The sequence below is a fragment of the Myiozetetes cayanensis genome, unplaced genomic scaffold (genome assembly GCF_022539395.1).
Source record: "Myiozetetes cayanensis isolate MyiCay16 unplaced genomic scaffold, myiCay2020 scf3, whole genome shotgun sequence".
NCBI lineage: Eukaryota > Metazoa > Chordata > Aves > Passeriformes > Tyrannidae > Myiozetetes > Myiozetetes cayanensis.
Window position 1 is genome coordinate 72,656,564 of NW_026087521.1, and position 25,784 is coordinate 72,682,347.

Consider the following 25,784-nt stretch of genomic DNA (forward strand, 5'->3'; position numbering starts at 1 on the left):
GAGCATCCCACTCCTGGGTAACTTTGTGGTGTCAGTAAATACAGTCCTGCTGACTTTTATCCACCTGCCTGTGCAGGACTGCACAGACTGAGGTCAAAAGGAGAACTCATATGCTTAGAGCTAAGGACACGCTTAAATATTTCCTGGGCTGGGGCCTGCCTTCTCCCAGTGGAGAACTGTGCTCTTGCACAGGTTTTTGTCCCGGTGTGCTCGTGGAAATCTGGCCCTTTAAGCTCTGCAGAGCAGAACTGCTCCGGTCTCTCCGTAGCCATTTTCGCAAGTGCCGACTGCTGGGAGCCTGTTCTGCCTCCCCAACTGGTACCTGCCGTGCTTTTCCACAGCCCTCTGCTTCTGATACCTGCATCTCACACGTGGGATCAAAAAAAAAAAGGCTCATCCAGGGGTAAGTCTGACTTGCCTTTTGCGTTTGATCGTGGCGAGAATGCTGAAGCACGTCATTTGCTGGTCTTGAAAATTGTCTCTATTCTTCAGCCAGTACTGAAGAGCAGGGTCTGTTCCAGGATGCAGCATTTTTGCCAGGTTACATTGATGAAGCAGCCTTCTGCAGGCTCCTTCTCTTGCAATCTGAAGCAATATTTTTGGTTTTCCCCCTCCAGCTCAGGCAGCTCAGTGCTTCGCTGTCATTTGTAAATGCTTGAAACAGGTGCAAGGCAGGTGTCCTGTTTGTTGCATAGAAAAAGTTCAGTGCTCTTGGATTTGAAAATCCAAGGCAGAGGTAGCAGCTGAAGGTAATAAGAGGAACAGTGGCTAAAAGGGATGTGATGTGTCAAACAGATGTCAATGGATGCCGTTCTCAGATCTCTGTGATTCACTAAACAGCAGCAGTAAATGTTGCCACCCTTGATACAAACCATATTATGTCAGCTAAAAATATTGATGCCACTGAATGGTTTGAAGCTACTGCCTGAAGAGTAATAACACCGGGATAATGATGATACTGGAATAATAACGACATTGGAATAATTACTTCAGAATAATAAGGAAAAGTATTTGCAAGAAAAGGAAAAAAAAATTGGATGCCTGATTTCCATCACAAATTGGAAGTTTTAATTGAAAGAGCTGACAGGCTTGTCTACAAATTAATGTTTGATGAAGCAGTAGGGGATCTACACTGTCTTCTTGTATGAATGTGGTTAGTCTGCAGGAAATTCATAAGTAAGCTCAAGAATCTGCCCTTTCCTTCCAGCACTCCAGCAGCCTATCCAGGGAAAAATGTGAGCAGCAGCCACCATGTCCTAAAGCAGTCACTTGTTTCGCTGTAAGATGACGATCTTTTTCTGCCTTGTGCCTCCTCCAAGCTTTGCAGGGGATTTAGGAAGAGTGTAAGATAAAAAACTGCAGAAACTGTTGTTGTTCTGTTGTGTCCCACAGCTTGAAGGAAAAATCTAAAAGCTGTAGTAGTGGGGAGCACTGAGCTGGCAGAAAGCAGAGTGCAGAGATGCAGAGAGTGTCAGTGACTGTGTCCTGTGCTGCTACAAAATGGGATGCTTGGGGAAGTGCTAAGGGTGTTTTCAGCTCCTGAGCCTGCAGTCTCTTGGATCTTGTGACCTGGGATTCTTCTGTGGTTCTCTGAGTGTTGCCAGTCCTCACTGTCAAACAGAGGAGCCCCTGACAGATGAATATTTAACTCCTTGCCTGCACTGCACCCGTTGTACTTCTGGAGTGCACAGGTGCTCTGCAATCAGCCTGAACTGGGGGACAGTTCACGTCTGCTCTGCCTGGGGTCAGCCCTGCAGTCACAGAATCACAGAATCACAGAGTGGGTCAGGCTGGGAGGGACCACAGTGGGGTCATCTGGTGCCACCTCCCTGCTCCAGCAGGGTCATCCCAGAGCACAGGGCACGGGATTGTGTCCAGACAGCTCTGGAATATCCCCAGTCAGGAGACTCCACACCCTCTCTGGGCAGTCTGTTCAGGGCTGGGTCACTGCACAGCAAAGAAGTTCTTCCTCATGCCCAGCTGGAACTTCCTGGGCATCAGTTCCTGCCCGTTCCTCTTGTGCCATTGCTGGGCCCCCCGAGCAGAGCCTGGGCCATCCTCTGCCCCCTCCCTGCAGCCCCTGACACACATGGATGGGGTCCCCTCTCAGTGTCTGCTCTGGAGGCTGAACAGCCCCAGCTCCCTCAGCCTTTCCCCCTCAGGGAGATGCTCCAGTCCCTGAATCATCTCCATAACCCCTGCTGGACCCGCTCCAGGAGCTCCATGTCCCTCCTGTCCTGAGGAGCCCAGGACTGGACACAGCACTCCAGATGTGCCTCACAGGGCTGACTAAAGGGTCAGGATCACTGCCCTTGACCTGCTGTCAGTGCTCTTCCCAATGCCCCCCAGGATCCCACTGGCCTTCTTGGCCCTCGGGGCACACTGCTGGCTCATGGACAGTCCCAGCAATCCTAAATCACGGGGCCAGGTGTTGTCCCTGGAGCAGTGGAAATGGTCAGGGTGGCACTGGGGCAGAATTCATCCTTCCAGGGTTCAACACGCCCCTGGATTTCATTAATTACTTCAAACACCAGCAGCGATGAGGGCTGCTTTCCCAGCATCCTGCCTTTGGTGCAGGTGCCACAAGAAGATTTTTTCCATGGACTTGCAGCCCAAATGTTGCCTTTACAGGCAGCAGAAAGCATTATCTGGTACAGAAGAGGCGCCTGTTCCCAAGTGCATGCAAATGTGTTTTGATGTGCTGCCTTCCTACTCCTTGGCTGGTGTTATGGGAACAACATCAATATAGTGGGAAATCCTTTTAAAACGTCTAATATTTCATGGTTACTTTGAAGACTGCTGCCCTGGCCTGTGGGACAGAGCTGTGCTGCCACCCTGGAGGAATGTGACACTGCCTTTCTCCCCACGGAACCGTCCTGGCCGAGGGCCTGGCAGAGCCTATTTCTGATAAAGCAGACGGTGTCTTTCCATTCAACCACCTTTCATTCAGCCACCAAAGAAAACTTTGTTCTGCCCTGCTGTACAGCTGTTATTTTACAGCTCTGTGTTCCCAGATTAAGGAATTGGTTGTATTTTTAACTTCCAAAATGTCTTTCCCATTAGCGCTTTCCCGTTTGATCCGAGTGGGTGGCCCTTCAGCTCCTTGGCCTCAATTGGTGCTCAACCTTACTCAGTCGTCTTGCTGGTTTATCCTGTCCCCTGCCCAGCCCAGAAATGGTTGATTGCCTTGCACCCAATTTGTCATTTCTATTGTAAACTGCTTTAGTGGGTTTTTTTCAGTCACTGTTGACAACTTCATTTTCACAGCTCACACTTGGTGCTGCGAGCACCTGAGACTGCCCCTTGACAGGACACACTTAATTTGAAATGCTGGCCTTGTGCTTCTCAGCCCATGCCACTTTCCTTTGCCTAACAGGATTTGTAGGGTTTTGAATTTGCAGAGCACAATAGGTCTGTAAAAAAAAATAAAGAAATCAAAAAAATCCACAACAATCTCATGGGACAAAAGGTAAACGATAACATATAAATGTGTATTTACCTGTGGTGAACGTATATACAGGTAAATACAAAATATTTTCCATTATTTTAAGGGAAAACTAATTTCTTTATGGGATAGATTCATGTTTTCTCAGCACTTGACTGCCAGTGCCAAAAATCTCTCTCAATTAGCCCAAATGCCTTTCCCCTCATAGGAGGTTCTTGCTTTTAATCTGTTGGTTCATGTTGGGCTGGAAGACGAGGAAAGTGGTCTGCAAATGAGGTTGTGATCCTGACAGAAAAGGAGTATGTATCCTCTTTTTGTCCTTCTTTTAAGTCTTTGATGGAATTCATCACTCCCTTAGACATGGATGCCCAGCCTGCAGAGCACAAGCTGCTTCCAGCTGGCCAGATAATTAATCTCACAGTCTGCTTTTGGCCACCTTTCCTTAGAGTCCCTCACATATGAGTGGCAAGCCAATTAATTAATCTGGAGAATTAATTAGGACAGAAAAGAACAGAAAAGGAAAGAGCCAGGAAACCAGGCACTTCCATCCAGAACATGACATTTACTGTGAGGGAAGAGAGATTTTAAAGCAAGTGTCAGTGCTATCCAGCAGCAGTTTGTCAGCTGCAGTGACAAATATTAGTCCTTTGATTTGAACACCTCTGGATCTCCACAGTGAAGGGTGCTCACCTATCCTGACATCCAGGATGACATTAAACAGCATTTAAGTCAAAAATCACAGGAAGGAGCCGTACAGGAAGATGCAGAAGGGAAATAGCCTGGCACAGGTTGCCCAGAGAAGCTGTGGCTGCCCCATCCCCAAAACTGTGCTTGCTTTAAATCTTCTATAGATTTCTGGAACCATCTACCAAGGACTTGGAAGGGATTAGGACCTCATGGTAGCAACTCAAGTGTTGAATGGGGTGTATTAATGGCAGGAGGGAAAAATCCAGAGAAACAGCACGGAAGTTTCTCTGGGCACGTAACTAAAATATTGACCTGCAGGTGTAGTAGCAGCTCTGTGAACACGAGTCATGAGGCAAGGAGAATTTGCCATCTTTTAGAAAGTCAAACCCCTGATTTGAAGGGAAGTGTCCAATTTGCCATCCAGTATTGATGTGGACACCTAAGTCACCAGGGTGGTCCTGATAATTTCAGCCCAGGTCTAAAGCTTTTTCCACAGTTACCCACTGAACGACTTCTTCCCTTGGAATTTCAGTTATCTTTGCATGTAACTCATATCCCTTTCCCAGACACCCTGTCCAGGCAACCACATTCATATCCAAGTCTATCTGAATGACTTTTTCAAGTGACAATTTGTGAAGTACTGCCAAGTGCTTTACTGCTAATTTTGTGCTTTGATTTCTAAATAGAATGAATGGTCAGGTTTTTTTGTTGAGTTCTTCTCTTTGTCCTATAAATCCATGACATGTTATTGATCATGGTTCAATTATTGAGCACATAATTGAAGACCCACTAGAAATTTTTTTAAGCTTTTTGCAAACTTCCATGGACCTTGGGTCAGGTCTTAAATGATGGCAGATTTTATTCTAGGGTTTTTAAGCAAAATTTATAGGATGGGAACTACTAATCTTGCTCATATTATTGTTGCATTTGTGGTTTTTTAGTGAACAGTAATAATTTCCAGGAATAAAAATCACTAAGGAATATTATTATTATGTCAGTCCTTAAAACATTTGTCCATGTGCTCAGCTTTAAGCACAGGGTTAATTTTACCACCTTCTAGACAGCTCTTCTCTTTAAAACTGGACATAAGCTTAAGGGTTATTTCGGATCAATACCTGTGCAAGCAGGCTGAGTGAACTAAATCCATTTAACTGGCTCTCAGTAAATCCTGATCCTGATTGTGGTTTGGTTTTGGTTTGTTTGTTTGGGGTTTTTTTTGAGGGGGGTGGATTTATAAACCACTCCTACAGAGATTCTCAACAGAGACCCAATTTAAGAATGAAAACCTTCCTGACAGCAGAATTTCAGCTCAAGCTGTTATATTTTACTTTCATTGGAAAGGGATGGATTTTACAAGGCAGTAATAAGAGAAGAATGAACCCTATGAGGAATTTAAAAAAAAAAAAATTATCAGAGGTCAGCTGATCTCTTTACCTAAGATTGCAAATTTTGGATTTTTTTTTTTTTTTTTCTCAACTCCTACTTCTCCATGCTACAGCTGTCTTAGTTAAACTCCAGTTTTGGTTTTGCAGTGAATTTCTTGGTATCAGCTTTTCTGTTATTTGCTGTATTCACACCTCCTGAGCCTTAGTTTTTCATTTACAGAACCTGCACTGTTCCCACTGAGCAAGCCATTGCTTGGGGCGATGGAATATTTAGCAAACACTTTGTGGAACAATGGATAACCTCAGGCCTGACAGGAGCAGACACTTTAGATTATGTTTGGGGATTGTAACATTTTTGGTATTCATGAAGATGTTAATGGAAAAGCAGATGAAGAGAAAAATCTCAATGAAATTTTTCCAAGCCCACAAACTCAAGCTGCACACTCTCGTTTGCAGACCAAGTAATTGCTAAAGGCTGGTAGAGGCTACAGAATTTAGGATGTGATGCTTACCCAGAATTAATCATTTCAGTTTACTTCAGATTATAGCTCTGGGTTATTTCTCATGTTGTAAAAGCTATAGTGCTAATTACACTACATATTTACCCACAGAAAAATGCTTGGGAAATGCAAGACATGAAGTTTCTGGGGAATGAAAGAGGAACGGAGGTAGGCAGCTCTGTTCAGCAGGACTGGGATCTCTGTCTGCTGTTGTCTGGAGCAGTTTTGTTTCTGAACAAGAGCATCTTCACTGACAGATCTGACACCAGTGTCCCTCCTTGCAGGGCAGGTGTAGTTTAAAGCACAGAAGTGCAGGCCCCTATAATCTGTCAGATTAAATATTTCCAGTGGCATTCATCACTCAGCTACACAGGCAGCAGCCATGTGCTATACAGAAATTGAGAGTCTGGACTAGAACAGAGCTGAGCACCTGCTCCAAAATGTCACAGATGTAATCCCAAGCTTTAATGTATCAGTAAAAACTGGGACTAATCCCACTAAGTCAGACATTAAACCTGCGTGAGATCGGAATAAAGTTAAATATTTATTAGCTGTATATGTGGCTTAAACGCTTCCCACTATTCACACTGGGTTTTTTTTTCTGCACATCCTAGGTGCAACTGTTCAAGAGTAAATATTGCTGAAAAAATCCCACCCACTTTTGCCTTCCTCTGCAGCCTTTCACTTTGTGTGAGCCAGGTCCAGGCTGCAGCATTGCCTTGATAGTTCCTAAATTTGATTTGTGAAATGGCAGTAAGGATCCTTCTCTTAGAGATCCCATGGCAGGAGGTGAAGGACCTGCCTGGTATCGACCTCTGAGAGGATGGAATTTACCCTCATGTGTCTCTCTGGAATTTAGAAAAAGCCCCTCTCCTCAATCCATTGTCGTGGTACTGCTGTGCTTTTGGTTTCCACTCCCATGCAAAAATCCTCCCCACAGCAGGATCTGCAGCAGGAGACTTCACCACACAGTTCTGTAGTGAACCACCAACACGGTAAGAGGAAGCCTGAAGGGAAAACAGGTCACTGCATAACTCTACTAAATGAGAATTTTCCTCTTTCTGTCGAAGTTCTGCTCTCCAGCTCCCTCGTGTCACTCTGAGAATACTACATGCAGCAGGCCTTTCTCAGAAAGCCACATCTCCCATTTCTGTGGAAAAAAAGAAACCAAAACAAAATAAGAAAAAAAAAAAAACACGGGACTTTGAGACCAAACTGTTCCCATGAGAACTCCCTATCCCATAATTGCTGTCATCTGATTATGGTGGGAGAAGGTTGGGGTTTTTTTTCACCTTTACCCCCGCCTAGGACAAGTACCACGTCCCGACGCCAAGTCTCAGGAATCCAAGACGGCTGAGATTATTGACCCAGGGAATATGTGCCTCTGAGTCAGATCCTGGGATCAGGAGGATCCTGGCAGCTGTGTTTTATGTGTTGGAAGGATCTAGTTTTCAAGGAAGCAGTGCAATAGTTATTGCCCCATCCATCCCACTCTTTCCACCCTTCAGCTCTCCAGCTGGACACATTCTACCCCCTCAGGACCTCACCATCCTTGTGTTATCAAGGCATGGACACTGTGACTGTGGCAGCTGAGCTCTCCCTCTCTGCAGGACAGAAAAATTTGCCCTCCTGGTAGCCTTTTCCTCAGGACACAGATTCAGGGATCATGCTCTGCCCTGTGCTTTGGCTCATCTGTTGGGGTTATTCTGCGTGCTCTGCCAGCAGTGTGGAAACGAGCAAATTTCTGTTTTCTGAACTTAATGAGAATCACATTTAGCAGATTTGTGCAATACCAAAGATTAATTAAAAAAAAAAAAATGTATCCTCCGTATGACCAGCGGGCTGTGTCACATACAAATCTGACTAGGGCTACTTGTAATAACTTGACAAAAGCTGTCATTCGATATTTTAAAACATATTTAATCTCTGAGCCTGAGAAACCGATTCTGTCACTTTCACACATTTGGTTTCACTGTCTACTGTACAAATGTGGGACTTGAAACCTCTACATTGCCCGGCAGCTTTGGAGCCTGCATGTTTCTGCTTCATTATCCACAAAGACTGCACACCACAAATATCTGTGAGCAGTAAGTTGAGGTGGTTATTGTACAAAATAGGGTGTGTAAAACAAAACCAAGATTTGTATTAAAATTCCTTTCTCAGACGCTGAGAATGTAAGTAGGAATCAACAGAGGTTATTTGCAGTGCTAGACACAGTGTTTTACTGCATGCTTCCATTTACAGGGTTTTTTCCTTTGCAAATTGCTGCTAAATATGTGTGTACTGGTCATACCAGACAGTTTAAAACTTTTTTTAAAGCCTGAATCTCTGGAACTGGACAAAGTAATGAACAATTTTTATGACACTGATGTTAAAACCTTGGCTTGTTTTGTGTGGTGGATAATGCTTTCAATTTAGGCTCTCCCTTATGCATTCAATTTGGATTTAATATCTTCTGAGCCAAATTCTGCCCTCACTTAAGAGCTTCATCGTCCCAAGTGCTGACAACGGGGGCTGCAGAGGGTAAGGGAGATCAAGGCATCATCATTTGTGCTCAGTGAGCGTGGTTAATTCCTCATCAACACAGCGGGGATTAACCCTAATTAATAGAGGTTCATTTTCCTTTTGAATTACTGTTTCAGATGATCTAAGGGTATTTATTTAACCCTTATCATAGCAGGAAAGAGCCTTTCATCTGATGTTACTGTTGAGCAGCTGAATTCTCCTTTGCTTTCCTAAATCTCTGCAAGGGGTTTGCCACCCAACAGCTTTGACTCCCTGGTTTTTTTTCTGCACTTACTTTCCTTTTTTCACACCCTCCATGGAAATATTTTTGCTTAGAGGAAAGGAACATCCTATCTTCTTCCTTGGGAGCCTCCCCTGGATGCACTGATGTTTTCTGTCAGATGGTGTCAATATAATGTACAGATAACAGAGATGGTCTGTCAATGATTCTCTCTCCTCCCTCTGACACAGCTAAAGAGTCACAAAGTGCTGTGTTTTAGAGAGGGCCAATCGACCTGCTGCAGCCACAGAACCCTTTTACAGAAGGTCTATCCAGATTCACATAAGGCATGTTCCTGGGCAGGCAAAAACTGTGAACTGAGAAACTGTCCTTTGTCCAAGATCGTCCCTGGAATGAGATGATCTTTGGGTCCCTTCCAACTCAAAGCATTCTGTGATCTACCAGGCATCTGAACCCTTGGGCATGCAGAAAGCAAGCCCTGATCAGCAGCCCTTGATTGTGCAACTTTCAGCTCAAAAACGAAAGCTGTGTGAAGGTGGACGTGAGGATGGCCCAGGGCTGCCCCACCCTCGCTTTGCTCCTTGGCTTTGTGGGCACAGACACTTCTCAGCCATGATTGAGAGCAGCCTGGCCATGATCTCACCCAGTTGTGTGGGTAAGAGCTCCAAAATAGGACCCTGTGATCAAAATGTCCGGAAACATGAGGCCATGACATCAAAAGGCCAGTTCCGTAGCGAAAGTATGGCTTTGCTGCCTGCAAAGGTCACCACTGAAACAAAGGAGAAATCGATATCTGGGCACGTTCATGCAAAGCACTGCCTTTTGCTGTTCATCAGAGGTGTCAAGACAATTAGAGATTACAACAAAAACCAGCAACCCCTCCTCCAAAAAAAACCCAAAAAAACAAACCCAACCTAAGCAAACAAAACCGATCAAACAAAAACCCCAAAACAACAACAAAAAACAAACCAACCAACCAACAAACAAACAAAAAACCCACAAAAGAAACCCCTCAAAAAATAAAGGAAAGAAAATTATCCAGCTCATGAATGTAATAAATTTCAGGAGAAAATACTTCTCTTTTTTTGCCATAGAGGTTAGTTACATGATTAAACTAGGAATGTCATCACTGAGCTCTGCAATAAACCTGCACAGAGCTGCATGGACCCACGGTGGTAGCGAATGGCCAACTTTCCCGGGAAAGTTTTTTGTTATCCTTGTATTGCTTAGGTTTTTTTTTACACCACATCTGCGCTTGCTTCGTCATTCTGCCATCTGCTGTAACAAAATACAGACAAAGCATTTCAGGGGAACAACCTCTCCACACTTTAAAATGCTCCAAACCCGGAGAACAGCCTTTTTATTTCTCACAAGCTGCAGTGCTTATTATCCTATCCTCCTCCTCCTCTTCCTCCTCCCCCTGCCCCACATGCACGATGAATTACACACGCTCACCAAGTGTGGAGAACGCAGAATCCCGCTGATTTTTTTGCCACAACGTTTCTGTTAAATGAAATGAATGGTCCTGAGCTCTTACATCGCTGAGAGGTCAGAAACCAGCAGGTCATTGTCATTAATTTTTTTTTTTTTTTAATTTGGAAACTCCCAATCAGGCTCGTTTCCTGTTTGGTATTGTCTGCAGATACGCAACGTGCAGCGGAGAGAAGGACTCGGGTTGCTAAAGGATGGAAATAACAGAGTATGAGGAGAGTGGTTTTTGAGCACACAAGTCCAGTCAAAGTTTCTTCCTGGTGCAGCCGCACAAATCTCTTGGTAGCAGTAAACTCGCTGCACAGACTTCATTCCTGAACACATGTTCAAAGGTGATAAAATAAATGCAGATGGTTTCCCAAAACCTCAGCGGAGCATTTTTTGCTGTTACTAAATGGACTGTAAAAAAACTAGGGAGGGGAAAAAAAAAAAAACAAAAACAAAAAAAAACAAGGGAGAAAATACAGTTTGACACAAACAGGCAATTTCAGAACAGCATTTGGTCATCTGGGAGAAAATCTAAATAAAATGTGTGTTTATAATGATCCATTGGCAAAACAATATTGACAGAGCATCTGAGCTGCCTAATGGAAGTGATTTTTAGAATGCTTAAATTAAACCAGCTTTGCAAGTTGAATATTTTGCTTATTTACTTAACACATACAAAAAAAAAAATTTAGTTGGATAGGAATTTTTAAATTCACTGTGCCATGACCAAAGCTGACAATAAAACCATCCCCGGCTACAGTGGAAGCAGAATCAGACCTTAACAAATTTATTACAGGCTTTGTTTACAAACTTGTTACAAAATTATACAGCATCTTATGACGTACACAGGATTTACAGGAACGCGTTACTGATGTGTGGGATTGCTCTGCTCTCCGGTCGAGATCTGCAGGTTTTTCTTCGCCTGAGGCCTGATCCAGCTTCCCCTGGTGAAGGTGAGATACTTTTTTTTAATTATTATTATTTTTCCTTTTTTTTTTTTTTCCATGGACTTTAGTGGAAGCCGGACCAGATCCAGAGGGTAACACTTCCGATCATTGTTTTCCTGGGGTGGGAAAGAGGCAGCCGATCTAACCACCCTTCTTTCTCATTTCATGTGTTTCAGATGACAGGAGCATTTACTCTGAGGCATTTCTGCTGGCTGCTTGTGTTAGAGTTAAGAGTCAAAGACCAGTTCCTGTTACTGGATCTACAGTGGAAAACAAGAACTGGATTTCTTTGAACCTTTAAAGAATGAAACTCCCTTGATTTTCAGTGAGAAGAAATAAAGGCATTAGGATCAACTCTGATGTTGTTTACATTGCTATAAAGCTACATTTTCTCCCCTGTCTTTAAAAGAGTTTCTCTGGATTTACAGTGATATAAATAAAAGTGGCATCCTCACTGCAGGAACAAGGTAGTTTCTGATTGATAGGATTTAGCCAAGTTAAGTTGGTCTTCTTACCTCCTCTTCTCACATGGAGATAGACCTGTCTGGCATGGTGAAACAAGATTTCTAAACTTGACAATATCAGCTCTCAATTACTCCCAGCATCTGCAAATGATTTTTACTTGGGAATTCAGGGTGTAAAATTAAGCCTTTAACTTGTAAAAAAAATCCAGCGGGGCAGGACTCTGAAAAATATGCTTTTACCCCCAAGCCAAAAAATTTTAGTTGAAATTTAAGCTTTCCTACTAGTAAAACTAGCAAAAGCTCTGTGGGGGATTTTTTTTTTTTTTTTTTTTTTAAAATGTCTGCCAGGGAATGAGAAAACTGGAAATATTCTAGTCAGATCTATCAGATACTGAGTTCCTCTCTTTCATTTTAAGAACTGCCTTAGTATGGAACCTCTGAAGTTCTTATTGCCTGAAGCAAAGGAAGGGTTTGGTACTGCCAGGTGACGATATTTCCTGGGAGGTAAATTCCCTGCCCTCATGTTGAGAATTGAGATGGCTCTCAGAAACCTTGCTTGTGGCCTCCCCTGCAGAAACACCACCTCCATGCTCCAGCCTGGCTATTCCAGTGCTCGGCCTCCTGGGCAACCTGTCCGGCTCTCTGGTGGTTTTACGGCATGCAGCTCTCTCTGTGAGGGATTAGGGGAGACCACACAGTTTGCTGCCTGTCATGGCCCGCTGCAGATTCGAGGCTGGTTTTCCAGGAGTGAAAGCTGGATGAACAAAAGAGTCCTGCAAGCTCGGGTTCGAGTGCCCCGACCTCGTTTTCACTTGTGATGCTGAACACGCGGTGAAAGCCGGAGCGTAAAGCCCTCAGACGCCACGGCTGGAAAGCTGTTTGAGTGGCTGGTGCTTTCCAGCCCTGCCTGGGTGACAGATCTGTCTGGACACAGATGACATTCAGGCCAATCTTAATTCTGCTGATAACCATGGACCCTCATTTGTTTTGTGGGAGTGGGATCCCATCCAGGGCATTACACAGCTAACCTGTAATAGCCCATCTCTTCAAGTAGTGCCATTATTCCTGTCCCCAGTGGAGCTACGTGACAATCCAAAGAAGAGCTTGAGGTATATATTTGCAAGTACATTTGTCTGTCCTAAGCAACAAATCTGTTTAATTGAGGAACTTCGTTATCACTACAGACTCTGTGGATTTTAGCCACCATCCATTTCACATTCCAATGAAAGGTCCTGGGTTTCTCCAGCAGTTCTAAACGTTTTTCTCCCTGTGAAAAATGGAGAATGGATTGCTGAGGAGAAGGGCTTCGTACGGGTGCGTGGCTTTGATATCCATGCCAGGATATCCCATCTTTCTTTTCTACAATTTGCAAGCCAAGGGCTCTTTTAAGGTTGAGACACCACCAGCTTTGTTTCTGATTTAAAAACTCAGACAGAGAGAAATGATCCAGCAATGCAAGCAGAAGATAATTGATTAGTGTGAGGACGAGGAGGAGGAGGCTGATAACAATAAACCATCTTTCACGTATTATATTAATGATCCATTTAGACTGGTTCTTGGCTTCAGTAAGTTTCAGCTACAAGTATTTTTTTTTTTTTCATATTTTTTCAATGATGCACTGGCAGCATTAGGAACAGTTGCAAAACAAATGTGCTTCAGAAACATAAATGGTAGTTGCTGGATTATTAGCAGCCATCCTGAAATGTTAACAGAGGAAAAATGGTAATTTCACTGGCAAAACTGGCATAATACACAGAAACTTTATTTTAGTGCTACCTAATGTCTGCAAATTTGACATCATCTGCAGGCTACAACACGTATTTTGGTCCATTTTTGCTTTGGCGGTGAGGAGTCAACACTGCATCCAATTAAATGTGAATGTATAGAGCAGGGAATATAAATATGTACACAACTCTTGGCACTGATCTGATTTTTAACAAGTTTACTAAATGACAGTCACTGGTTTGACAATACTGAATGAAAAATACTGATTTTACACAGATTTTACAGGAAGGTTACGGTATGCTGCCGACAAGCAGTGTCACAAAACATAGTCTAAGAAAAACCTGGAGTTGCCCACAGCAGAGGCACACACCCTTTGCTCTTGTTTATTGAGAGAGAAAGCTTATATACTGTAGATTTGCTGAAGTTTAATAAATAAGGTCAACTTATAATATATATAAAACAATATAAACATTTATATGCTACATGCATATCATATAATTTAAAGTAATAATTTATATAGCAAAGAGATGCAGATTTATGTTCTTCCTATTTTCCTCGACAACGCGCACACGCAGGAGGTGTCTATCCTTATCCATCTCCAGCCTACCAGTTTGTTGTTTTCTGAGGTCAGTGCTCTGACATAAGTTTGGGATGTCTTGCATTGGGAGTTCCAGTGCTTGTCGTCGATGCCGCGGCAGCCGTTTTTCACGGGCTTGGCTTCTTTACACCTCGTCTCGTAAAAGTACTGCTTAACCGGCGAGTTGCCCGTTTTGATTTCTCCCAGAACAGTTACCTGGTGTCCCCTGATGTCGATGGCAGAGGATTTGTCCGTCACCCACAAGCTCTCGCTGTCGCAAACGGAGTATTCCCCTCGGTGGCCCTTGTGCTCCGCGTACCTCTTCCTGCGGGAGGTCCTGTTGGCCGCGGAGTTCCCGACGTAATCCTCCATGAGGTACAGCGGCGGCGGCTCCAGCGGCGTGTTGTCGCTCAGGAGGACCCGGGGAGAGTTGTAGCGTCTCTGCTGCCTCAAGAGATCTGTATCCACTGAGATAACCGGCTGGAAGTCTGATTTCACGTTTTCCCCCCCATCCGCGTCTCGCTGAGCGCCTGCTTTCTGCGCCGTGTTTTGATAGTTTTCCTTAATATCTACCATCTGCTTGGAAAGCTTGTTTTTTAAAATGTCTGCCTGGATGAGTTTGATAATAAGGGAATTTATCGAATCTTCCGGCAAACTCCTTTGATCCATGTTGGTAGACTGGATGCCACGAAGGTAAGCGAGAAATATCACATAAAACAAGATGGACATCACCTTGTTCACCTGTAAGATCTGCAAAGAAACAGAAAGTCAACATAAAAACGACTAAAGGGGGAAGCTTTTTTAGGGGCTGTAAACATGAAAATGGGGAATTTTTATTATAACATCTGCAATTTATAGATATGGATATATATAGATACAGAAATACAGGCTGTGTGTTTCTTTGAAGATATTATTTGTTACACTTTATAAAGAGTGTAACTCATTTCTGAGTTTTGTTTTGTTTTTTTTTTCATTCTCTTTCTCTCTGGGGTACTATAAAGGAAAATATTCTTATAGAAAAACCATGCAGTCAAGTAGCAAAATGGAGTTTTTTGTATTTTGAACTTCAGAAAATAGTAACTAGGCCTCTGTAATAAAAGTGAGGAATTCAGGTGGATCCATGGATCTTTTTTGTAGTGATTGCTTGCAGAGTTGAAACCCATTGTTTTGTTTTGTTTAATGAAGTTGCTTTATTATACTTACATAAAATGGAACAAAACTGGCAGTAATTAGAAATATTCAAGGGCAGGTGGAGGACACCCCTCTCCCCATCCCCCTCAATACAGAAGAATTTTGTTGAAAGAGTGAAGATTTTGAAAACTGTAAGTAAAAATGTGCTGCTTCTTTGCCATCCACTGCTCTATGTAGATTCCTGTGATGTCCTTCTAATTCTAGCTTCTGACCATATTCTAGAAGCTCCTTTGTGATTTCCTTTTAAGCCTTTGTGGGTTTTTTGTGTAGTTGAGAACCATGCACATCTTTCTAAGGAGGTGCTTTTATTTCCTGTGGACACCTGTCTATTTTGTATTAGCCCCTACGCTTAAATGAAATCAATTTTCAACGTAAAATACTAATGGAAGCAAACAATTCACTTCAGAGCACTTCTGTGACTCAGAACAGTCTTGAGTTTGATTCTCCACAACCACCACGTGTCAGAGACCACCAGCACGCTGGGATGAGGGCACAGAGTCTCAGACCATGGAACAGATGGAGCTGAAAGGATCCTCAGGACATCCTATAGTCCAATCCCACTGCTCAAAGCAGTGTCAGCCAGGGCAGCTCACACAGGGCTGTGCCTAGTCAGGTTTTGAATATCTCCATGGATGGAGCACTCCACAAACCCATCTAGGCAATCTGTTCCTGGTGTTTGACCACCCTTGCACTCAAAAGAAAAGAATTGCCACGTTTCAGCAGTATTTCCTATATCTCATTTGTTCCCACTGCCCGTTGTCCTTTCATGGGACACCTCCAAGAAGAGCTTGGCCCCGTCTCTTTTGCTGCCTCCCATCAGGTACTTCTACACTTCAGCAAGATCCCCCTGAGCCTTCTCTTCTCCAGCATGAACAACCCAGGCCCTCTCAGCCTCTCCTCATATGGCAGTTGCCCTAATCCCTCAATAATTTTCATAGACTAGCTCCTGTATATCCATGTCTCTCCTCTACTGGGAGCCCAGAACTGGACACAGCACTCCAGATGTGGCCCTCACCAGTGCTGAGTTGAGGGGAAGGATCCCCTCCCTCGGCCTGCTGGTGACACTCTGAGTACTCTGTGTTTTTCTCAGGAGAAACTGTGGAAATATCAGACATCTTGAACAGAAAATTTTACACTTTAAAAAAAAAATAAGTAAGAGAAATCATCATTTTCTGTTTAAAAGGATGAACCATTTTCTGTTTAAGAAGGCAAAGAAAAAAAAAAAGAAAAAAATTTACTGTACAACCCCCTATCCACAATAAGTAAAACTGTCTTTTGCAAGATTGACTCCCCACTTCATAGTTTGGAACTGCAGCAAAATCAGAGCTACCCTCTGTGGATGTGTGAGCTGCCCTTTTATGGACAAGAAATGTGTTTTCTCCATTCTCAGTTTGTCACAGTATGAGTTCACCTAAATCTAGACTGTTGCTTGCAGCAATGTTTTGCTTTGGGGGGGAAAAAAAATCTAAGATGTTCAGTTACCATACAATTACTGTCATACCTAAATAAATACTAACTTAATGTAGATGGATCTCAGAGCCCAGACCGTGCTGCATAAAAAAATTGCAGAGCAATTTAGGCCTTCCCTCACAAAATTATTTGCTTTTAAAACCAGCGAAAATATTATTAAACAGATGTCATTCAGCAGATTTCTTGCAGCACTCAGGAGAGCAAACCCACATGAAGCATGACACACAAATCCATAGGATGGTGAGCAAAGCCCTGACAATGCTGGGCTCAAAGGCTGAAAGCATTATTCATGCCAACATGCAGCTGCATGCAATCACTGCTCTGTTTAGTCTCAAAACTAAGTGGCACTAGCAAAATACACAAGTTGGAGCAGGTGATGAGGTGGGAAAAGTAAGACTGGAGTTCCTGCAGACTCTCTTTAATGTCACGCTGCACACAAAAAGGAAGAGCTGGGGACCTCGGAGTTGGAATGGTTCAAATAAGCTATTTTTCCTGTCTGTGGGGGAACCCCATTAATGGGAAGAATGCCTAGAAGTATTTTGCTGAACTTCATGTCAAATGTGTTGTGGATTTGGTGGGAAAGATGTTAACCTACTCCAAAGTTGGACTTGTAGTTTGATTTACGCTTGGCAAATTATTCGCCGCAAAAGTAAAAATGTCCCAGAAAAAAAATCCCTTCATCCTTTTTCTGGGTGCAAAATTCTGACAGGAAACACAAACGCTTGGTGAGGTTACTCCAATCCAATTCACCAAGAAGGTTCATCAGGGGTGTTCAGAAATTCCAGGACTAGAAGATGTCAGTCTGCCCACAACGTCCAGCACCTCGGAATGTAAGACACTGTTCTAGATGGGAAAAATGGGCATCACTGGGAACCTGCAGCTGTTTTACAGCCTTGGCCCTAATGTGGTCATAAGACACCTGAGAAGTATATTGGTTTGGAGGTCTGGGGAGAATTGTTTTTGATAAATGGCCCTTTGCCCAAAATGGAACATTGTGCCTGTCTGAACTGAATTTTTGATTTTTTTTTATTTTGATTTTTTTTTTAATGTGTGTTGTTAAATCCACAAAAAGTAGAGGAAAATGTTTCAAAATGTTTATGTTTTCGTATTTTCAAAGCTAATCATTCTGATGTTTCTGGGCACGCTTCAGATGTTACACAACGCAATTCACAAAGCAGAGCAAGTGCTTACTCAGAGTAGCCCGGTGAGTAAGTTGTCTATTGGATTAGAGGAATTGTTGTCTAATTGGATTAGAGGAAAGATTTCAACACAGGTATCCTTTCTGACTTAACTTCCAGGCTCCTGGGGCACAGGCTTATATGGATCTTGGGAGAAGTCCTTTCTTTGGCCTTTTGAAGGGTGGTATAAAAATCTCCCATGTATCTAGCCCTTCACATGACTTCTGTTCTTTCATTCATTTTTTTCTTAAATTCAAACTATCCATTTCAGGTAGAGGGAGAGGTTTCGTTCAAGCCAAACTTTTCCTAGTCAGCTGGTATCAGACAGTATCCAGAGCTTTACTGAAATCCCAAAAGATCACATCAGCTGGCTTCCCTTGATCAGCCAGGTGGGCCACCTTGTCCTAAAAGGAAATCAGGTTTGGTCAGCAGGACTTTCCCCTGGTGAAGCTGTGCTGGCTGTGACCAGTGACTGCATTCTCTTTCAGGTGTTTATCAATACTTCCCAGAGCAATCCTCTCCACAACTTTACCAGGCATTGAAGAGAGACTGACAGCCTGTAGTTCACAGGGTCCCGATTCTTGCTGTATTTGAAAATCAGGGCAACATTTGCCCACTTCCAGTCAGCTGGGACCTCTCTGGATTCCCAACACTGATCAAAAAATCATCGAGAGAGGTTTTGCAACAACATCAGCAGCTCTTTCAGGATTCTTGGATAAATCCCACCAGGGCCCATAGATTGTTAGGGATCCAGCTGGAGCAGCAGATCCCACACAGTTTCAGGGTCGTCTGGGAGTTGATCATTCTGGCAGTCATGGTCCTCCAGCTCAGGGCACTGAGACACCCTTGGTCTGTCATCCGTGTTGAAGACAGAGGCAAAAAAATCATTAAACCCCTCTGCCTTGTCTGTGAGGTGTCTCTGCCCTGTTTGTGAGGTGACCATGTTCGAAAAGTGAGCAGTGCTGATGGACTCCAGCACTTGCAAAAACCTTTTCCCAGGGGACATTGCTTACTAAATTCCTGAGCAACCTGAGGTCTGCTACCTGGCATGATTTGTGTAAGTCAGCTTGAAGCATTTTCCACTTCCTAAAAAATTTAAGAGCAGCTTCTGTTCTTCAGACCAAGCAACCAAGGATCATTTGTGGTGGCTGACAGCTTTTTCAGGCTTTTAGCAAAATGTAATTAATTTAATTACACAATTGTAATTAAACTCATTGCTTGCTAAGCACTGCTTTCCCAAACTCTCAAGTAGTGGAATGCCCTGTTGATACCTTCTTCCTAATAACCTTGTTGAGAAGAAATGCAGCCCCTTCTCCTTTGTGGAAAAGGTACAGAACAAGAAAAGTATCACTGCATTCTCAGTGTTCAGAAAGATGGGAACATGAAATAATTGCATATGAAAATGTGCACTGTATTTCAGAATAGTAATGGACTATTTGCACAACGTGTGCCTGCAGAAGGATTTACTGGGGTAGATTGCTGCAGAGTGCTGAATGTCCCTAAAGACACTGTGACCCTCCTGAACATTTCCACTTCTCAGGATACGGAAATTTCAACACATATGGATTGAAGCTGAAGCTTTCACGAGAGCCAGACCCTCTGAGAAGCCGAAGAATTCAGAGACAAAACCAAGGGGGACTGAGTTATGGCAGCCCTGAGCGTTAACCCTCCCACCCTGAGTGCCAACCAAACTGCAGTTAGAGTGAGGGAATTTGAAACTAAAGCATTCCTGTTGCAGATGGGCAGGGGAGAGGAGCTGCACGCTACAACTGGGGGAGCACACCAAGGTTTCTTAATTTCTGCAGCAGGTCACTTGCCTTTAATCACGCTTTACTCAAGGCCATTTTCAGAAAAGGACACATCTGAGCACTAAGCCCAAACAGCCTCCAGTGACTGGTATATACCTAATCTCTCGTGGAGATGGAGCTCAGCCTTCTGAGTCGCTGACATTTCCTTTTCCTCTTTAAATGACCGGCGGAGCAAAGCACAGCAGGACAGCTGTTCACTCCAGCGTGGAAAACTCATCTGCACTTTGAACCAATGCACAATGCTATTTATGATTATCATTATGACCACGGCCCGGCTAGTCAGCGAGGAAAGCTTTCCCGACTGGTGACATCTTCCTGAGGGACGCTTTTGGGATAATGCTTCTGCTGCAAGGAGCAAGCTGTTCTTGGAGCAGTTAAACGAGCTGTGTGGAGTCACAGCAACATCTAGTGCCTGAAGGGACCCCACATGAAAGATGGGGAGAGACTTTACAAGAGCCTGGAGTGACAGGAGAAGGGGGAATGGCTTCAAAGTGACAGAGAGCAGGTTTAGATTGGATATCAAGGAGAAATCCTTCCCTGGGAGGGTGGGCAGGCCCTGGCACAGGTTGCCCAGAGAAGCTGTGGCTGCCCCATCCCTGGCAGTGTCCAAGGCCAGGTTGGATGGGGCTCTGAGCAACCTGGGCTGGTGGAAGGTGTCCCTGCCCATGGCAGGGGGTTGGAACAAAAGCTGAAATATTTCTACATATTGTTCACTGTGTAGCTCTGAAAACTGCCTGAAATAAAGAGAAATGTAAAGATCATATCCTTACCTAAATCAATAGGTTGAGTTGACTAGACCTGTGCTAATTTTACAAAAAGCAGAAGATTTGCCCAGATCTTTGCACTTGCATTCCCCCCCTCCCTGAAATAATTTGCAAACAGAAGAATAGAAAGCTCCATAACTAAATCAAGGTAGTGGATAATTTAAGCTGATATACTGTGTGTTAGTTAATATTTTCATTACTCTTTGTTAATAGCAGCAGGGCCAAGCAGCAAACAACTTAAATTTGCAGCTAAATTTGCAGCTGAATTTGGAGGGAATGCAAACACCAGTAAGCAAAGAGAGATACCATCTTTGCTGGGGAGATGGAGACATAAAATATTGGCAGAAAACTGCAAAATGAAAATCACAGCATAAAATAAAAGCTAGTGTGCTGTGGGAATGCTGGTACTGAACAGTGATATACAGAGGGGAAAAGAAACTTAGAAAGGAGCAATACCTGATCAGACCCAGGAACGAACTAAAACTTTGGAAAGGCACAGCGTTTAACAAAGGCAAATACTGAGGCATTCCTTTGCAGAGCTAAAAGGGAACTGCCACTTCTTGTAGCACCAGAGTAAAATCGGGAAAGCTGCTTGAAAGGTGGAAGGTATTGTCATACAAAAGGAAAATCAGGAGAGAACATCTGAAATGACTGAAAGGGTTGGAAAAGTGACCTTTGAGGAAATTGCCTTGAAGGTGCAAGGCTTTGCTATGAACTGACAGAAAGGCCATGACAAAAACAAACAAAAAAAAAACCCACAAAAAAACCAGAGTAAAGATCTGGAAAGCATGAGCATTGGTGAAAGAGAACATTCACTTTGGGGTGGGGCAAAAGAGTGCAATCAGGAAAACTGGGATTAAGCTGAGGAAAGGGAAGTTGGGCTGGTCATCAAAAGCAGTTTTCCAGCCCTGCAAGATGTTTGTAACAAACCCAAAGCCACACCAAAGAGGCCTGGTTTCATGTTTCGTCCCAGCCCCGAGACTCCATCTAAGTCTTTTTTTGAAACAGTTTGAAGATCCATTAACCTTTCAAGTCAACCTGGACCCACTTTGGCTCAACTAGAGCTGGTTAATTGTTTTGTATTAAAATCAGGCCACTGAGGGCTTAAGTTCTCCGTAATTAAAGTTGAGAGCAGTCTCCCAGCTGAAACTCACTTCTTCCACCTCTCCACAATCCTGGGGGGTAACAGATTGTCCTCACTGTTCTATTTATAAATGCCAGAGGTGGGTTTTTTTCTGTTTTGGTAGCAGGGTGGGAAAGGGCAGCATCTCGCAGATGATCAGAATTTTGTCCCTCTCCTTAGGCTAGGAAAGGCCAGCCTCCTGGAGACCCTGTGATGTAGGATGCCCTGGAATGTTTTTCATTTATATTCCCACTGGCCAATTCATTTTGTTGGGGGAAAAAAAATTACAGAAAAAAAATTAGAGACTTTTAAGCTGCTATTTGTTAGTTTTTCTGATGTTAGGTATCTCAAAGGGACAACTTAAAATTTCAGTTTCAATGTATCTTTATTTTGCAAGATTTTGCATGGAGAGCAAAAGGTTTCTATTTTGTTTTGGTTCAGAAGCTGAAAACTTCCTCTTCCATTTTTTTTAATACCTTCCATTTCTGTTTTCATTTAGGAGGTAAGGAAAAGGGTGAAGTCAAGCAAGCAAACAGAAAAAAGGAGTAGAATGTCAAAAATGTTTTAGTCTTATGATGAAAAATCTTGCCCACCTAATCCCAGTTTATGGGTACAGACAGGACTCCCACCCACGAGGAAACAGAAATACTGCAATAGGGAATGCTAGTTAGAAATGAAATAAGCTTTTGTTCAGTTAGAATTAAAATAGATCCTGAAGTTAACCTGAGACAAACAAAAAAAAAAAAAAAAAGAGGATTTATTTGGTTTTCTGACAGCTCTGCCGGGACCCTTGAATACAAATGTTTGCATTGAGAGTATGGAATCACAGAATCATTAAGGTTGGAAAAGACATCCAAGATCATGGAGTCCAGCCTTGACTGATCACCAGCTTGTCAACTAAACCAGAGCACTGAGTTCCTCATCCAGTTGCTTCTTGAACACCTCCAGGGATGGGGACTCCACCAGCTCCCTGGGCAGCCCCTTCCAATGCCTGCCCACCCTTTCAGTGAGGAAATTATTCCTCACGTACCTCCTGAACCTCCCCTGGAGGAATTTGAGGCCAATTCCTCTTGTCCTGTCCCTTGTTCCCCAGGAGCAGAGCCCGACCCCCACCTGGCTACAACCTGCTGTCAGGGAGTTGGAGAGAGCAATAAGGTCTCCCGTGAGCCTCCTTTTCTCCAGGTTGAGCTCCCCCAGCTCCCTCAGCTCCTCCTCACAGGACTGGTGCTCCAGACCCTTCTCCTACTCTGTTGCCCTTCCCTGGACACTTCAATGTCCTTCCTGCAGGAAGGGGCCCAGAACTGGACACAGGTTTTGAGATGTGACCTCAGCAGTGCCCAGCACAGAGGGGATGGTGTGAGGGCAGCACTGCCTCTTACGAGGCTCAATCAGGTTTTTTAGGTCCCATTTGCTCAGAAGGAGCAGCTCTGCTCCTCTCGAGAGTTTGTCCCAGGCACTTGGCCGCGTGTGAGCCTTGCTGTGTCTCCCGGTGCCGTGTGTGCTCCACGAGGACTGGGATGGAGACAAGCTGCGACACAAGGGGCTCTGTGGGGAGGACACGCTCCATTTCATCCCAAAACTGCACCTGTGTTTGCTTTTCAAAAGCCCGTGGCTCCGGGTTCCCCTGGAGCCACACAGAAACACATCCACGGCCACTCCGTGAATCACAGTCCGCTTTCTGAAGGGCCTCTCCCTGTTCCTCAAAGGTTCATGAACCCCCCAAGTAAAAAGTTCTTGTTCTGCTTGCAGGTGCCGCAGCGTTCTCAAGCACAGGACCCCAGGCCTGATCCATACGTGTCAAAACCACCAACAGGAACTCACTGAATTCAGCACGAGCTGGACAGAGCTTTTGCACAGCGAGGGGTTGGGGGGGGATGACAATGTGAACACACACAGTTGGTGTTTGATCCCTATTTTATCATACAATGCAGCATGCAGCTGAATTGTTTGCGTCAGGACCACACGAGAAATCAGAATTGCCGTGTATAACTGGTATCTTTTCCGTGCCCTTTGCACAGGTGCAGTAGCTTGCTCACAACCTGCTTAAAATTAGATTTTTGAAGTTGTTCTCAGAGAAAAGAGAGCCTTGTATTTCTGATAAAATACAGGTAAGTGGTTTGGGGGGGGGAAAGGGGAAAAGTGTGCTTCCTTGCAAAATATGTTAAGACTTTAAAGAAGGGCCTGTATAAGTAAAAGCTTTTCTATTCTGACCAGCTCAGTAAGCTGGCTAAGAGGAGAGATCACCTCTACCAAAAACTCTTCTCACTTTTACACGGCACAGTCATGAGGGCTCTCCCAGAAATGCTCTCAGCTGCACAGTGAGCCCCCCAAATCCTTCTTATGGAGAAGAGCTCACGAACACAATGTGTGCCCATGAAAGGTTTGTGCTTTTTCCCCACTGTGTCTGAATCTTTCAAAAAGCCACTGCCATTCAGAGAAAAAAGTCATTCTACTAATTGGCATTACTTTATAGCAAATTGTTTGCATGTAGGCCTGTCCTGAGGGTAAAGACTGTTCTGGTAAATCTGGCTACTCTGCATTTTTTTTTCCTTGTAAAAATCGGCCTGAAGTGGAATTTTGCTTGTGAGTTCCCTTGTTCATCAATGTGCATGTGGATAAAATTTCCAGTATGCAGTTCTCCTCGAGACATGGAAGTTTTCCAATTGTAACTCTCAGTTAACACTTTGCTGTGAGTTTGACTATATTTAGGGGTTAAATGCTCAAGGGGTGGAGAGATTATCCTGGTCCCAGGCTAGCAGTGTGTGATTTTTAAATCTGTGAGTTGCCCTTCTGCAACGAGGATTGCTCACACATTCGGCTCATGTTTTTGAATGCTCTGCTAAATTGCACCCAAAATCTGCTGATTTGCAGACAAATTAGGGTCTCTAGAAGCATTTCTGAAGTCAAAGAATGATCTCTGTGTTCTCCTACTGTGCCAATGCAAGCTCTGCCCCTCTGCCAGGTCCAAAGCTCATCAGAAAACCTCCTTGGGTTTTGCTTTTTCCTTATCTTTCAACCCAGATGCCATTTTGCTGTTGATGCACAATGCCTTCCCCCTCCCCCTTGCCAAAAATCTTGGAAAGGGCAATTTTAGAACTGGGAGTGCTTTAACACATGTTTTCTCTCACCAAGCATATGATCTCCAGATATTTCCTAGAAAAGCAAGGTTTTAACTGGGCATGTGAGGGAGGCACATGAGATGCACAGCAGCTGGCCTTGCTTCTCCTCACACAGTCAGTAACTAGTATGCCTTTTCAGAAAACTTCTTCTTACTGAAGAAATTCTGGTTATGAAAAAAAAATTATAGAAGGGCAGGATTAAAGTAACTCTCAGGGTATGGGAACTAGGAATGGAAATTAATTTTTTTAGCACACTTTTGTTCACCTCTTGTCGTACGCACACTCAGTCCACGTCATGAAAGAGCCCCACTCCCATCTAACCACCACAAAGTTCAGAGGATCACAGAGTCACAGAATGGTTTGGGTAAGAAAGGGCCTTAGAGATCATTTAGTTCAACCCCCTTGCTAACAGAGGGTAAGAAGAGGCTGCTGGCAGCCTCGCTGCAGGCACGGCAGCTTTCCTTCAATAACCAAGAGTGACTTTGGTGACCAAGTGCTTTTGCTGTTGTTTTACAGGTTAGAAACTAAAGCCCAGGCAGGCTGTGTGACTTTTCCCAGATTATGGGAGGCCAAGGCCATGTGGGAGGACAATTGGAGAGTGGGCATTCAGACCTTCCTCTCGTGAGGTCCAGGCTGTGGCTGGTTCCACACCCTGGACTAACCTCTTCCTTCAGGTTCTTCCCTGAACTCTGCCGGCCTCAGCCAAAGTCCATTGAGTCAGCTGGCCAAAACCAAAAGGAATTCCATGCAATATTTCTTCCTATTGAAGTGGTAGGGAAGGGAAACAGTCCTTACTCTAGCAAAGTCAGAAGTGACTGGGAAGCCAGCAAAGGGAGGAAAAAGGATGTGGAAAACATTGCCAGAGGTGTCCATGGCTGGCTCATGCAGAGGATCTCAGGTGCCTTGAGGAATTAAGAATAACTTGGAATGAGCTTTAAAAAAGGATCATGCCAATGTAAATGGGCTGTAACAGTTCAGTAGTTTTCCCCAGGAACCGACAAAACAATCAAGGGAGGGATTTTTAATTCTGCACTTAGGAAAAGCCTGGTCCTAGACTTCAATTTGCACAGTAGAAATCCCTGATTAAAAAGGAGCCAAAGACTGTTGTGCTTCAGGAAGTAGGAGAATTAGGGATGCTTACTTTGGACGCTGGTGTAACTTTACAGTGCAGCCTAT

The 25,784-nt window shown here is 43.9% G+C and overlaps 1 protein-coding gene and 1 long non-coding RNA gene across 3 annotated transcripts in view; one reads left to right on the plus strand and one right to left on the minus strand.

Moving 5' to 3' along the window:
- The first annotated feature begins 291 nt into the window (after positions 1-291).
- LOC126644826 (uncharacterized) lies at positions 292-20,377 on the plus strand. Of its 2 annotated transcripts, none has more exons than XR_007630024.1 (3): positions 292-403; positions 14,163-14,648; positions 18,283-20,377. It is a non-coding gene; the product is annotated as an uncharacterized LOC126644826 (long non-coding RNA). The 2 variants fall into 2 exon arrangements; XR_007630023.1 differs by lacking the exons at positions 14,163-14,648; positions 18,283-20,377 and adding exons at positions 11,092-11,195; positions 11,366-12,956.
- NTF3 (neurotrophin 3) overlaps positions 13,804-25,784 on the minus strand; it is a 47,018-nt gene continuing 35,037 nt past the window's right edge. Inside the window, exon 2 of the mRNA XM_050324589.1 lies at positions 13,804-14,705. Within this exon, the coding sequence (XP_050180546.1) occupies positions 13,914-14,705 (792 nt within the window). The 3' untranslated portion in view covers positions 13,804-13,913. The remainder of the gene's footprint in view (positions 14,706-25,784) is intronic.